The sequence below is a fragment of the Homalodisca vitripennis genome, chromosome 5, assembly GCF_021130785.1.
Source record: "Homalodisca vitripennis isolate AUS2020 chromosome 5, UT_GWSS_2.1, whole genome shotgun sequence".
Classification (NCBI taxonomy): Eukaryota; Metazoa; Arthropoda; class Insecta; order Hemiptera; family Cicadellidae; genus Homalodisca; species Homalodisca vitripennis.
This window is the reverse complement of record NC_060211.1, coordinates 147,831,503-147,848,226: the sequence shown is the minus strand read 5'-3', so window position 1 is coordinate 147,848,226 and position 16,724 is coordinate 147,831,503. Positions and strand designations below refer to the sequence as shown.

Sequence of the window (16,724 nt, the reverse complement as noted above, 5' to 3'; positions counted from 1 at the left end):
ATCATGCAGGCTCACAGTAGGTATTTATCTTCTTGCAAACCCCAATCATGATACTAGACAGTTATTTCATAATGAATCTATTCAAACTCTGGACAAATTTGATGCATAGAGGCTATTTAGTATCAGTCCCATTGGAAATTATTACGATTCCACTTTGTTGGGTCCAAAATATTTTAATATTTCTTTCCTCGCATGTTTCTTAAATATAAAAAATTAAATTAGGAGTCTAAGGGTTTCTAATGTTTTAAATGTACATGAGTAAGGTGATGTTTTCAAATGTGTATCACTTGTTTGTTTGCAACCACTTTGAAAAGTAACTGTGAAGAAAACATACTTTCGGCTGACGTAGCTTTAAGTTCCGATCGGTTCAAAGATGGCTAAGTCCAGGATTTATCTGTTATTTGTTCGACTGGTCGACTCCTTGGCGTGGAAGAACAACGGGACGTTTCAGACAAAAATGTCACTAGCCGTAGTTTGTCTGTTTGGAAGATTTCGAAATTACATTTGTTTTAGAAACACCTTATTGAGTTGTTGTTATACAGTCCAAATTTGAATCTGATAAAAAGTTTAACAAATTGCAATGATAATTTTGACTATAAACACCATCACGTACAATGAATGAGATGTATAATAATGAAGCTCAAATTCAAAAATTATTACCCTCGAAAAATTATGTTTCTTGTTTTGTTCTGACAATAAACAGTACAATATGTCTAAAAATAAAATTATATTCTATACCTTTTTAAAAATAATTTAGATTGTGTCATGTTTCAACGTTACACTTGTATATTGATTAACGATTTAAACTATGACTTTTTAAGTAGTAACGTTTTATGTCGTAAAGTTGTATAAGAAATGTATATTACTGGTTCAACCATACACAAATATGAGTAAGGTTTTTTTATCCATATTAGTAGCGTATACCCCAAGAGCGTTAAATACACCCCAGAAGTATAAACCAACACTAAGTCCCTAGTGCCTGAAGATGAATTCCCTAAATTTGAAATGGGAATAGCACAAATATAAACCAATACAAGTGTTACAGGTGGTTTATACTTCTTAGTTACAAAAGTGTTGGACCTTATCATAGATCATAATCAAGTAATTGAGTAAATTATCTTAATACAGCACTGTTAAGTATTAATATTCTACTCCGGTGCACATTCGTATTTAAATAAAATGACAAGAACATACGGACTTTTCCTATTATTCTAATAAGAATAATCACAAGAGAAACTACCTTATTAGTATTCTACTGACAACTATCACAAGAAAACTTCAACAATTGATTAACATAAGCAGGTTGTGTTTTGTGTTTTTGAACGAACTAAGCAATAAAATTTACAATTATGAATGACATGTAACTCCCGATAATTACTTTTTATATTAATATGCCTGTTCATCAATCTTTTAAAAACTAAAACATTCTCACTTAACACAAATATTGTACAAGAAGTAAAAAGTTGATACAAATGATGTTTATGCAATGCAGAACACTCTATCTCATGTGTAAACCAATGTCATTTCAATGTTTCAATGGTAATTTTTCACAAATATGTTGGTCAATGGATGGTAGGGGTAAATAGTACATTATTGAACTAAAAACTACATGTGTATATTTGATTATTCTATGGATATAATAACAGTGTCGTTTATAAAAACCAACTGTTATTGCAGACACATACGAAACACATAAATCGACGACTATGCAATAATAACACTATTAATGGATTCCAGTTGGTTGGGGCTGACAGCCAATCAATCCTGGATTAGTAACAACGGTTTCAATCAAACAGAGCGACCGTAACCGATCACTCATCTCCCTGTGCGGTTGTTGTTCTGATACATTGAGTATTCATTTACATATCATCGCTGACATCTGATATACAGAGCTGGTTTATGCGAGATTCTATTGTTGTGAGATTGCCATCCCTCTGTGCGGTTGTTGTTCTGATACATTGAGTATTCATTTACATATCATCGCTGACATCTGATATACAGACCTGGTTTATGCGAGATACCATTGTTGTGAGATTGCCATCCCCATGTGTGGTTGTTGTTCTGATACATTGAGTATTCATTTACCTATCATCGCTGACATCTGATATACAGAGCTGGTTTATGCGAGATACCATTGTTGTGATATTGCCATCCCCATGTGCGGTTGTTGTTCTGATACATTGAGTATTCATTTACATATCATCGCTGACATCTGATATACAGAGCTGGTTTATGCGAGATACCATTGTTGTGAGATTGCCATCCCCATGTGCGGTTGTTGTTCTGATACATTGAGTATTCATTTACATATCATCGCTGACATCTGATATACAGAGCTGGTTTATGCGAGATACTATTGTTGTGAGATTGCCATCCCTCTGTGCGGTTGTTGTTCTGATACATTGAGTATTCATTTACATATCATCGCTGACATCTGATATACAGAGCTGGTTTATGCGAGATTCTATTGTTGTGAGATTGCCATCCCCATGTGCGGTTGTTGTTCTGATACATTGAGTATTCATTTACATATCATCGCTGACATCTGATATACAGAGCTGGTTTATGCGAGATACTATTGTTGTGATATTGCCATCCCCATGTGTGGTTGTTGTTCTGATACATTGAGTATTCATTTACATATCATCGCTGACATCTGATATACAGACCTGGTTTATGCGAGATGCTATTGTTGTGAGATTGCCATCCCCATGTGCGGTTGTTGTTTTGATACATTGAGTATTCATTTACACATCATCGCTGACATCTGATATACAGAGCTGGTTTATGCGAGATTCTATTGTTGTGAGATTGCCATCCCTCTGTGCGGTTGTTGTTCTGATACATTGAGTATTCATTTACATATCATCACTGACATCTGATATACAGAGTTGGTTTGTGTGAGATGCTATTGTTGTTGGATTGCCATCCCTCTGTGTGGTTGTTGTTCTGATACATTGAGTATTCATTTACATATCATCGTTAACATCTGATAAACAATGTTGGTTCATGCGAGATGCTATTGTTTTGAGATTGCCATGCCCATGTGCGGTTGTTGTTTTGATACATTGAGTATTCATTTACATATCATCGCTGACATCTGATATACAGAGCTGGTTTATGCGAGATTCTATTGTTGTGAGATTGCCATCCCTCTGTGTGGTTGTTGTTCTGATACATTGAGTATTCATTTACATATCATCGCTGACATCTGATATACAGAGCTGGTTTATGCGAGATTCTATTGTTGTGAGATTGCCATCCCTCTGTGCGGTTGTTGTTCTGATACAATGAGTATTTATTTAAATATCATCGTTAACATCTGATAAACAATGTTGGTTCATGCGAATTGCTATTGTTGTGAGATTGGCATCACCACGTGCGGTCAGAACAATACATTGAGTATCCATTTATATACCATCGCCTGCAACTCTCTATACAGGCAGCCATTTTGTAAACGTCATGATACTTTTACTAATTAGAGTAGCCCACACCAAAAGAGTCCGACGATATTAGAAGCAGTGTTGCCATGTCGATATCGAACATCACCTGTTTCTGCTATGGTCACATACCATCTGCTTCGTTTAAGTCTAACAGATGAGTAAAATCAAACGTACATATAGTACGTTTGCTGTTTGTTTACTGCAATAGAAGTTGAGACGGATCAGTAATTTTCCTTTCACATTAAACTGGCAGCAGTGTTGGGCGCTGGGTGTATAGGAGAGATTAATATCAACCAGCCACCATTGGACTATTTTCGTGCAACCTACTAATTTTATACATTGATTATTTCTGTATAAATTATATTTTTCAAGATGAAAACATACGAACGGTAGGTTTTGCTTTCAGAAAGTTTACTGCACATACAAATCTCAATGTAAAGCACGATCGTAACAGAAAATTGGACCATTTCCTAGTTCGAGAGTCAATGCAGATTGAATGGACTAATGAATAAAGATCACCAGCCACCGTGTTACCATCGCTGTGCTGCGGAGTGTAAAGAAGCAAGGCAGGGTTGGCGTGTAAGCAACGACAGGTACAAATGTCCGACCAGCCAAGAACAGAGGATGGGGTTTAACAATACCGTGGGCTTGGGGCTGATATATTACCACCTAGTTAGATGCATCTGAGGGTTAACTTATCCACTGGTTATAACCTGACCTTGTTCGTACAATGTTTCAGTATATGCAGTACTACGTTTTAGAAATAAAACCATGAATTTGCTTGTGTTTATCTCTTTGTAAAAATGCTATTAGTTTTTTATGCGTGGTTTTATAACTAAAAACAACGGGAGCTATTGAACCAAAATTTCGTATACTCTTTATTGCAGTATTAAGTAACAGCTTTGTTTTGGTTTCATAGAAAGTCTCTGAAATAAATTATGTATTAACTGCAGAAACTTCTTAAGCTTGTTACTTATATCAGCAGCCCAATGTTTTGAACATTGTAATGAACGTTGAAGTAATTTAATCTTTATTTTTTACCTGTGAAAAAAATTGTACATACATTAAAAAAAACTCAAAAACTAAATTGATGTTAATGGTGAAATTTCCAAAGAACCAAAATAAGTAGCCGAAGAGTTTAATAATTTTTTCATCGGTCATTTGCTTCATTTGTCAACGCCATCATTAGGGCACGGCTCGGCGAAGGTTAGCGAGGTGGAAGTAGCTCGTGTTGTACATTGACTGAATGCGAAACATCCTGACATCAATGGAATGTCTATGTGGTTGCTTAGTTGCTGTTTTAAGCACATTTTAACATCATTCTTCATTTGAAAAATAATTTTTCCTATCACTTTTAAAAACCACTAAACTCATTCCAATCGTTTCGAAGGGAAATCCATTGCAGCCAACCAATTATCGTCACATTTCAGTATTCCAGTTTTCAGTAAAGTCAAACAAAAACAATTCTAGAAACATTGAGGCAATTTATAGAAAATGAGAAAATTTTAAGACCGAAACAGTTTCGATTTAAGAAGAACAAATTCACAACAGGAGGTATGCAGCTTGTGGATTTCGTTGTCGATGGAATAGACAGCATGAACATGTGTTAAGCACATTTTTCGATCCGTCTACAAGTTTTTTCTGTATGCATCGTGAAACACTATTGTAGCAGTTAAATTCACGTGGTTATACGTGGTTTGCCACATAGTTGGCTTTAATCTTATCTGAAAGACAGAAACCATACTCTTCAGATCGCTATGTTATCTCAAATAAAGTCAGTATGCCCTATGGTGTCCCTCAGGGGTATATCCTTTGGGCAATCTTCTTTCTAATGTACGTTATTGATCTAAAATTGACAATCCAAATTGGACGAGTTTTTTAGTAGGGCATCATTTGACTCTGTTTCCCTTTGGAAAAGCGCTCAAGATTTGTAAATTAACTTCCTCGAACTAAATTAAATTTGAAAACGAACGAGTTCGAATTAAATTATCTCTTAACAAACATGAAGGCATAGTGTAACCATGTATATTTAAGGATGATTTATTTATAGAAGTGACTAATTCTACTACATTCTTGGACATGCATCTTGATCAAGGTCTAATCTGGAATGACAACACAGGAATAATAATGACCTCACAGGTAAAATCAAGCATCAATGCGTAAGTGCGTAATATTTAATAAACGTGCTCTTTTTTAAGAATTGCCTATTTTGTCCTTATTTACCCTCACTTGTTAGACGGAATTCATCTCTGAAGAAGCTGCTGCCATCAACAATTATAAAGAGTTTTTGAGATCAAAAGAAAGTTGTAAGAATAATTTCAACACTAAGTTTTAGAGAATCACGTTAGAAATGCTTTTAGTGAGATCGAGTTACAGAACTTGCCCAGTTTCTATATTTTTGGTGGTGATATAATAATAATAATGTTGTCTTTAATTTTCATCAAGCGTTTCTCAGTTACATACAGAACAACAGTTGTTCAGAACAACTATCATCACATACAACATATTATACATTGAAAATGAAATACAAATAATAAAGAAAATCTATACATTAAGAAAATTCTGCCTCATCGTATTCTTAAATGTAGCTATTGAACATTGTTTCACGTTTGGTGGGAGGTCGTTGTACAATTTCGGGCCGAAATAAGAGAAGCTCCTCCTTCCCAACTCCAGCCTAACTTTGGGAAAGTGAAGAAGATTCCCATGGCGGGTTCTGCGCTGAGACCTCATCCCGAAATGAGAGCTTCTCACTAAGGTACTGAGGCTCCTGATTAACAAGAGCCTTGTGGACCATGCAGCACGTCATGACCCTGCAGACGATCTCTACCGACATCATCCCAGCGGCATCTCTGTAAAGAGAGACATGCTCAAATCGTTTCAAATTAAAAATGAAATGGATTGCAGATTTTTGCAACTTTTGAATGCGATGCATGTCTTCTCCAGAAATGTTATTCCCGTAGGCTGGGAAACAGTAGGCGAAAACGGACAGGACTAGTGACTGCATGATACGTAGTTTCGCAGACTCAGGTAAAAGATCTCTAAATCTGTAGAGTCCCCTCAGTTTACCGAGTGCTTGTTGACAGGCATGCGTGACATGGTCAGAGAACGTGAGGCCGCTGTCTAGCACAACGCCAAGAGTCCTCGCCCTATTAAATACAACCAAACTCTGGCCATCGAGCCTCACCATCACTCCTCTTTCACTGAGGGACTGCACAATGTTGTGTGGCGCCGTATGCAACACAGTGAACTTGCCTATGTTAAGTTTCAGCCCTTTCGCCATTGACCACCCCAATATTTTTTCAAGGTCGACATTGATCATATCAATGGCTGACACCATCTGCGATGGCTCATAAGACAAGTGCAGCTGCGAGTCGTCAGCATACAAATGAACTGTATATATAGGTGATTCTGTATTTCTTCTCAAATTGTACTTTGTTGATGGATATAAGGTTCACAATTACAAGGTAAAGGGTAGGAGCAACTAATGGCTACAACGTCTTAGATAAACTAATTCTGCACAGCTAACAGAACAATTTTGATTGAGACTAATCAATGTGATATTTTAAGTGCTTAGACACATTATAATTTTCAAGTACAATATTTAAAGCTAGACTATAACGATTTTTCGTGTCATATGTGTTTTATTCTGACGAAGAGTTACTGACAGAATTACTTACAGTTTCTTCACGGCTGGGACATTTTGTAATGAACATTAGAAATCCACACAAAATCTGCATATGATAGTAATGAATGAATAAGAGAAATAATGATACTATTATGTATGTTTCAATATGATAGGTATTGTCAATTTTTATATAATATAAAACAGATATCTTATATCAATTGATTGTCCTACCGAAATCGAGAAATATTATTGTTTTTGCGTACATATGTGATATTGAGATAACATTCAAAGCACTACGGTCTGGCTGTTTAATGTTGGCAGGAATTTGCAGTCTTGTCCGTAACCTGATACCGTGCAGACTCATGCTAGTCGTGGCAGTTTTGTACTCATCGCTCACATAGCCAAAAGGATTAATTATTTTATATTTTGAACAGTTCCTCGAATCGATGCATAGTTTAAAAAAAAAACTGATCCTGTGCCCATGAAATTCTGATTAAACAATTCCTTTTTGCAAACGTAGCAATTCTACTTCGTCCAAGATCTGTTAGGGCAAGGTTTTTGCATGTGTACGGGACATTTAATAGAAGTTTAAACTTTTTATTACACATTATTGCGTTTTAAATATATGATTTTACGTTTTTTATCACTACTGTCACCACAATGTCCCGTACAAAAGCCTTCATCCCCCTCCCTTCTTTCGCCAGGGTGCAGCGAGGTCCTCATCCCTCACCATCTCACTTCATGCAGAGTAGTCACTCATTAGAAGCAGAATAATCACCTCCTTACATTTTCAGAGGGTTTCGTTTTTTAGATTACTGTTGGGCTGACCTCTCGACTTATTCAATAAACACAAGGGAATATTGTCCACACCCTCACCCACTTCTGACCACTCTGACTGGGACAGAGATAGCCTCCTTCCAAAATGACATGACTTAGATATATAAGTTATCCCTGCTTATTAGATCTCGACTGAGGTGGCCCCTACTTTCAACCTAACCTATCCTAAATATCTTGTTACTTCCGAGGCAGCGCAAAGGTTTTTTTTAGGACTAAAGATAATTAGGCGTTTTCTCGCCTTTTTGCTCTAAGTAAAAAAGGATAAAAATGTGTCAAGAATAATGAATATCACCCGAAAAATGTAACAGGGATACACGTTTGCAGATAGACATGACAAAGTATGCCGCCGTGGAGTTGCCAATTTTCCAAAATCACTTTAATAGAAAATTATAATAATAATAATTATAAACGCTTTATTGCATTTAACAATTTCTGAAATTGTTTTCAATCGTCACTTTTTGTGTACTTTTTGTGAAAAAAAAAAAAAAAAACAATGCACAGGTTTTCCAGCAGTCAGACACACATTTTATAAATTCATACAGACACATCCATACCAACATCTGATCCAGTGTTTTTCTTTGTTTATAAATTTCCCAGTGGCTCATCATGTAAATAATGTATTAATGATTATAGATATTGTATGGTTACGACTTGTTTATAATTTTTTTACTAAATTTGAAAGGACATATAATTAAATACACATCATGAAAAATAGTTTCTAGCATTAATACTAAAATATTTATGTAATTATTTATTTTCAATAGTAAAAAACTGTTTCAAATCTCCCACTTGAAACAATTATTTAAACAGTTTTGCAACACAGAGATAAATGAATAGTTTAAAAGAAGAAAATCTTTTAAGGTATAAAACTAGGCACCACATGACGGACATTTCAGTCATGCAAAAGCTCACTAAGAGAGTCCGCACTCCATCCTCGATACTGAGATAATTGTTTACTATCCTGAACTAATTGAAAGGGAATTGTTTACTCATCCCTAGTTTACTAACAAGAGCTATCGATCATGCTTTTCCCAATATATTAACATATGCTGTTTTGATGTACAACTTCAGGGTATCTTTTGAGTTAAAAACATTTTAGTAACACATCGGGGTTTTTTATCCGAGAGTAGGAAGAACCAGTCAGAACTGTACTCTCATTGGAGTGATATAGGTATTTTTACCCAAGATTATACACTTTGATCTTCAGTACGGTATATGGGGGACTTACTTGTGTATCCTTCACCAGGCACGTACTTCTCCGGCGAACCGCTGATCTTGAGCTGGAACCGGTTGTCGGCAGGTATCTTGGGGGCGACATGGCCCTCGGGAGTTCGGTCACAACGGATAGCAGATGATGGGTTCAGCAGTTCGGTCAGCACGAGAGCTATGGTCAGCTGGATACCTCCTCGCATAGTGTGTCTGCAACAGAAAACAATCCAATCTTACTTCGCCGTACTTAAAACTGTACAAATAGCGTATTATATACCTCGTTTCAAACTATTTCGTTCATTGTTTTTAAAAGCTGAAATACTTGTAAGATGTTCGGCATTTATACCATACATTTTTGTTTGTATGTGATAATAATGCATTTACAAGTAAAGCGATATATTTGACACTGGAGGATTAGGTTCTTGCGATAGAAACGTTATTATCAACTACATTATCAGTGTTAAATGGATAATGAATGCTTTATCTGTTCCCGTGAACACCATATGTGCTTCACACTAGGTATAATAATTAATCTAATTGCAAACTGTCCATGCAGCAATCTGTTAAACACGCCTGAATGACTAGCAAGCAGTCAGTTGCGTTGGCAGTATCACATATATGTTTGTATGTTCATACACATATATTTTATATTTTTATTTTAAGTATACAAAGAGGACGAATATTGAATGCTTGAAAGGTATCCTAAAAACCATACAGGAAAGAATCCTCTTCTTTTCCGATATTTTCGTAATATTAAACAAGCCCTTCCAACGGTTATTGATACTAACCGTTTTAACTAAACATACTAGTAAATTACATGAAATTTTAGAATGCATTTTTGGTGAGGTAATATTCCCTGAAAAAGATCATAGTCGGTTTCAATGCTGTCATCGATTTCCTCATAATTTGGAGGTCTCGGAAGAAATAAAAGAAACACACACTTAAAGGAAACATGTACTTGGTGGGAAACTCAAATATGTTAAAAGGCGTTAAAAATTGTATCAAGTAATATCGTACCTGAACTATTTAAAAAATTAGTCATATTTTCTCTGCAGTAAAAATATATCACAGTTTTATGCGAGTCATTCAAGTAAAATTCTTTTAGATTCTCTAACCTTTGATTAAATTCATATAAAATAATAAAAAACCTCAAATTGAACTAAATTTACCAGTAATTTTCTACAACTCCCCTCTTGTAAAAGTTTCTTTAGAATGGAGACTTGAAGCACTGGAGACAGATGTTTGCTGAAAAACGTGTAACCATACATAAGGTTTTCAAAAATTACAAATTATGAAAAAATATATGTAGTTAACAGTAACAAATATAAAACACTATATATAGGAACACAATATTTAGAATATTTTATCAACTTTTATCAATTTTTAGACGTGTACATTTTAGATAGGGCCAAGCCCTATTGATATATAGGCAGAAAACTAAAAAAGATCTTCGAACTTCGAACCCTCTCCCGTCTTCCACCACACCAAGGGTTGAAGACTGAATATGTTAAAACCAGGCACCCTGAACAACTTTTCCACTTAATGACTTTTCTACTGAAACCATTCATTGATTGGGCTCTCATCAGAAATTATCATATGTGGTACATCCCACCCATTTTCAATTGTTCGGCCACAAACACTTGCACTATTACTGTCTTCTCTGATTCGGAGATTGTAAATCCAGATGCATTTTTAGCAGATTTCTCGTTATGCCACATTTTTAAAGAAAGGCCTTTGTTTCTTAGAGGTGTTACTGAAGAAGTAAATGAATAAACACACAACCAACTTTGGTTAGACTGAAGCAATAGAAGCCTAATTAGTGTAGATCATTAAGGTCAAAGAGTTTTGTAATCGACTCTGAAATGAAACGCTCTTGCCATATCGCTAAGCACCTATCACACACAACTCTCATAATAGTCTTGGTTTACAGTTTTGGACTGGAGAATCGATTTATATCCTTCATTCGAAACTACGAACCATCATTAATTTTCCTAAAACTATTTTCACACATTTTATACTCCACATGCCTCTTAACATCAGCCTCTATAAAATATACATAAATTCACAATAGTGTACAGCTAACAAACACTACAAAATTCTAAAATTCTAAGATATGTCTGATCATGTAAAATATGTTCGAATATTCATTAAACAAGTAAGAGAAAATAGTAAATAATAGAGTGTATTCATACTTTTATTCAATTTTTACAATTATTCATAATTATTAATAATATATATATATATATATATATCTTTATTTAAATTATATGACTATATATATATATATTTTCATTTGTATATAATTTAAATAAAGATTTAATCACAAAAAGTACCTACTCCGCCAGGACTCGAGCCCGGAGGAAGTACCTTTTGTGATTCAATGTTTATTGAAATTAAATTCGGCTATTACCATTTAAACAAATTTTATATATATATATATATATTAAGATACTGCATATAATAATATTTAAAGGAACCATTGGTATACAACTGATGTATTATCTCGCATGTTTGTATCGGAATACTATAAAACTGTTGACTTATATAATTAATTATGATAATGATCATATCTCGTATTTAATACTGTTAAAAAGAGTAGTCTGGACAGTTTTGTAGCTTTCATGGAGAAAGTTGTCTATAGAAGTATATTCTGTAATATCTTGTGGAGCAAATGTGTGTAGACTTTATCTGAACAGTTGTCTGTAGTATTATGTTACGATCATCTTGTAGAGTATAATATTATAGATGTTAGCGAGACAGCTGTCTGGTGTGTACAGCAATAGAATCTGTACAGGTATTGTCATGTAGAATATAAATTTCTAGATCTCAGCGAGACAATTGTCTATAGAATTATTTTCTGTACTATCATGCAAAGTAGAATATTGTATCTGTTAGTGAGACAACTGTATGTTGCGTATAATATTATTTTCTGTACCGTCTTTTATCAATGAATATAAACCTTATTATAAGGTTTGTATTCATTGCTTGTATTGATGTAGAGTGTTGAGTAGAGATGTACTATTGTGCAATTTTCATCCTCATAGCTTTCATACTTATCCATCAAAATTCAAAACAATAAATTAAATATTTAATTTGAGTACGGTACAATTTTATTTTAATGGAACTGATGGATAAAATTATATATAAATAATTTATGTTGATGATGGTTTGATTTTACAGCTTAATATTATAGTAATATCTCTGATTTGTACAACGCTCGTTTTTATAACATGTCCACAGCCACAGCATACAATATCGGATGAGTAAACAGTAGTATTACAGTACACAAATAAAAAAGAGAAATTCTGCAATTGGCATTCCCGTTACCACTATTAAAATATTTTAGCGCTTGCCTGAACCTATTGGCAAATTACTGTGTAATTTTAGCACTTGGATTATTCTCGTTTGAGAAAAAACTGTAACTCAGGGTTTTTACTAAATAACAGAAAAAAGTTCTCTATTGACCTAGGAAGTTGAAAAAAAAAAAACTATTCCGAGACAATACAGAACTAAAAGGTCAATGACGGAAATGAGCCAAACGGCGACAAGTGGCGGAAGCGCCTCTCCTTCATTTCCGTCTGTAGCGGCTGACGAGAAACGTGACTTATCTCTAGAGCCACTTGTCAGAGCTGTAGTTCCTCGTGTCACGTGCGTGACCTTGGCTCTGATCTCATTCCGTAGTAAACTTCCTTCACAGCAATATTCGTGTTTACTATTGTAATTCTCTGAGTAGTAGCATGGAGATGAAGAGGTAGTATTAGTTTTTACTGGTATTGAAGATGTCGAATATTTTGTACTAGCTTTAAATTTAGAGCTTTTTAGAATTACATCTCAAGTTTTCGCAGATTTCAAAAATGAAAAAAGTTAAATTAAAACAAAGGCGAGTGTATCCCCTTCCTTGACGACTACAGTACATTGCTCACTCACAATAATATTAAGGTTTAACACTCACCTGTATCAAAGTTCATAAAAAACGCACTACAATTCAATAAAACGACACAAAAAGCAGGATACATATGTTGACAAAGTGATAATTTAATAAATTTCAAGATTTAATTTGCATCAAAACGAATTAAATCATTTAAATAAGTATTAAAACGTTTTTTTCTACTTTACTATCATAGTATTTAATTTTCAACTATAGAGAATCTAGGAAGTACGCCTTCAACAGTTGTGCGCAATACACGCACAACACAGGAGCACCTGAATTGTATTCAAGGGACGTTACTGTTTAATTCTGAATTAAATAATGCTGGCTAGTATTAACACGAATTACTTTCGTCCCTTATGCATATTTCAGAATGCTTACTTATATGTTTACTTTTGTACAATGTCTCACGTTTATATTCTTCAATGAGAAACAACACTACATTAAATTAATATTAAAGGTGTCTTTCAAGTGACCTTCAACTCTCACTCAAGTTTGTACGTTCCACATGGAAAGAAACAAAAAGTCAGTGCTCAAAAACAGGATAGTATACACAAAACACTGACATCCTAATGTAACCTACTCATAACTACATTGGCTCTATTTTCAGGAACATTATGCCAACTTGATCAGATCGAAATTGATTTTCGTTAATAATTCAGACCGCGATTAATTTAAGATTAAACCATATCGGTTCAGGAATGCAATTGAGGTGCGGCTGTGTTATACGTACATTGCGTACAAGCTCTTGAAGGCGTATCACACTTTCTTAATTCTCTCTCGTTGAAGATTGGAGAATATGATAGTAATATATCCGAGATATAACTTTTCAACACCAGCTTTCATTTTTATTTAAATCAGAAAAAAGTGTATTGATCTGTAATACACAGGTTGTCAATGTAGAGCTCAGTTTTGTGCTTATGATTTAATATACGTACATAAATGTTACATAAAGCATACTAACAGTCATTTTTGCTTAAGAGTCGTAGTCACGTGTTAAGTTATATTTATCTGGCAAGATGCTGCTGATGGAATGTACTTTTGTCTGTATCTTCTACTAACGTAAAGTTTTGAATCTTAACTTTAATATCGTAGTTTCTCTTAAGTGAAATGGTAGAGATAAAATATCTGACAGATTAATACACAATTCTAGCAAACATGTGTATTCAATCTGTTCTTTCTTATCGATAAGGTTTCCACGTAACTCTTTATGTTACTTAGTATCTATTCAATCTGATCTAGTTGTGTAATACTTTGAATCTGTGTAAGAGAGTACTCCTGAGAAAGCAACACTGTACTGTCTACTGTGACTGTACAGTCATCTGTGTCATCTATGCTTAGGTCCTGTGGTTGTAGAGCTCTTTTAGAAATAATGTATTTTGAAGGAGAATGTGAGACATATTATTTCCTTTAATGTTCCATAAATCAGCACCTTTTCTGTACCAAATTTGGGATCGCTACGCTTAAACTTTGTCTCCTACGAGAAAATAGACTAAATATGCATCGCAATGTCCATAAATCTTTGTTACAATGGTTAAATGAAAACTCTGCCAGCACTAATAAAACTAATCTTTTGAATTTTCCTTTAAGAAAATCATCAGAAACTTTAACTGAATCTACCAATATTATGATAGCCTTCTCTTAAATATTAACTATGAAGAATCGTACTTGAACCTCAAATAAATTTCCTTAATCATATTGTCAATGTTGCTAAAACACTTAGCAGCTGCTTATTTTTAATGTACAAATTGTCTTGTTTCCCCAGTGGGAAAATCCCTTTGCTCTCTTACAATGGTTGTTTTTATCTCAATTATAAATTGCCAATTTCGGAATCTGAGAGCATTACAACTCATCTTCAGCAGACCAGTGCCATAATGATTATTTAAAAATTAAATCGTGATCAGCCATGTAGAAGTAATTTTAACCAAAATAATATTCTGAAGTTCCCCTCTATTTACATTCTTCAGTGCCGTTCCTTCTAAAAAAAATCCCGAAATCTTCACTGATACTAATAACGTTATTCAAAATTATTTTTAAGAAATGGAAATTACTTGGTCTTACCTCGACACAAAACAAATTTGTTTACATTCCCGCTTCGATCTTTTCACTTTTCAGTATTAGGGATACGTAGATAAAAATGTAGCAATCTGTAATTTTTTAAAAATTTTTATCTGTAAATAACTATTTATGCTTAATTTAAATCTTTGTTACTTTAAAAATAGTGCGTAGACTAGTAATAGGATCTCTTGACGAATACCTGTGCATATTATGATTCTGGCAATTAACGAATTGAGTACTGAGTACAATAAATGCCCCATAATGTCATCATTAAGCATTTCAAAAACTTCCTATCCTTTTCCCCGAATATTTATTTATTCTTCAAACTTTCGATAACCTACTAAATCCAAACAGTGAAACTGTGACCATCAATTTTGTCGCTCAGATATATAAACAAGCATTTTATAAGGTATTTGAATATGTTAATAATGCAGTTCTGATATACGTTTCGGTACTTTCAAACTTAATCTAGTGGCTAATTGGTTTTTTGAAAGTGTAATACGCCCGTGACTTTAGGTCTAATTTAAAAATTAGTGCAGAGTGTACAATTTTAAAGTTCCATCACATTCCATTCTGCCCACGTAATGGTTGCTTGTAAAAATCCAATAACCCTTGGATTTTACAACTAACCTTTAGTAAAATTCATAGGTACATCCAATTCTTGAGTGTATATATATATATATATATATATATATATATATATATATACACACAAAGGATTATCATGCTCGTGTTTCACCTCTCCAGATACAATGCAGGATAAAGGTCTAGTAAAATGTCGTTCCTCCGCCTCTGTAACATTCAATCTCGTCATACAACTTTTCCTGCACCTGACAATCTTTGATTATTTCTCTCAAATTTCTTTTATTCGCTTTTCTTTGATTTGATGACAAGAAAATATTAGGTTAAAATATAGCTACGTTGCAAAATTGATGCTCAATTACCTTGGTACTATCTCTAGGATGGGAACGCCCTCTTAATGATAGTTATTATATTCAGCTACGTCTTTTTACGTAGGGGTTCGTACGAGCACAGATCGCTCATTTAGAAATTAATCACAAAAATTAAACATTAATAATTTTATTTTGGATAAAAAACTTCATTTTATGATTTAATTGAAGTTGGAGTTCTAACTGTAGGATTGGAAGGAACATTTACGTTAGTGTCAACCTGTTCCCAAACATCTCTAGAATCTTTAATAGTCTTAGAACCTGTCTCATAATATTGTGGGTTCAAATATCGATACTATCTATCACCATTAAGTGGTAGAGAGGACTTTATAGTCCTTCGCCTCTAATAAAGACATTTTTCATTTCATTTCATTTCATTGTATTGATCATTTTAAGCTAATGTTTTCCAAAATTTACAAGAGGTATTAAGTTTACATGAGAGATATTGCGGTTTACAGAGAGTTTTCGCGATTGGTCTTGCAAAATCCTTGTCTTGAGATTATTTACAAGACTGTGATATGTGTATTGGTTATGTTCTTAAATTGAATGAAAAAATGAATGAATGAATTGATTTTATTTCCCAAATATATGTACAATATTACAATCCAAACTGTACAATTAACTTCTAAAAAATTTTTATTAATTTACCGAACGGAGTTTGAAATGAGAACAAA

At 34.0% G+C, this 16,724-nt stretch overlaps 1 protein-coding gene across 1 annotated transcript in view; it reads right to left on the bottom strand.

The window, feature by feature from the left end:
• Nucleotides 1-16,724, bottom strand: part of LOC124363654 (spondin-1) — a 161,449-nt gene that overhangs the window by 62,829 nt on the left and 81,896 nt on the right. The window contains exon 2 of the mRNA XM_046818915.1: nucleotides 9,134-9,324. Within this exon, the coding sequence (XP_046674871.1) occupies nucleotides 9,134-9,317 (184 nt within the window). The 5' untranslated portion in view covers nucleotides 9,318-9,324. The remainder of the gene's footprint in view (nucleotides 1-9,133; nucleotides 9,325-16,724) is intronic.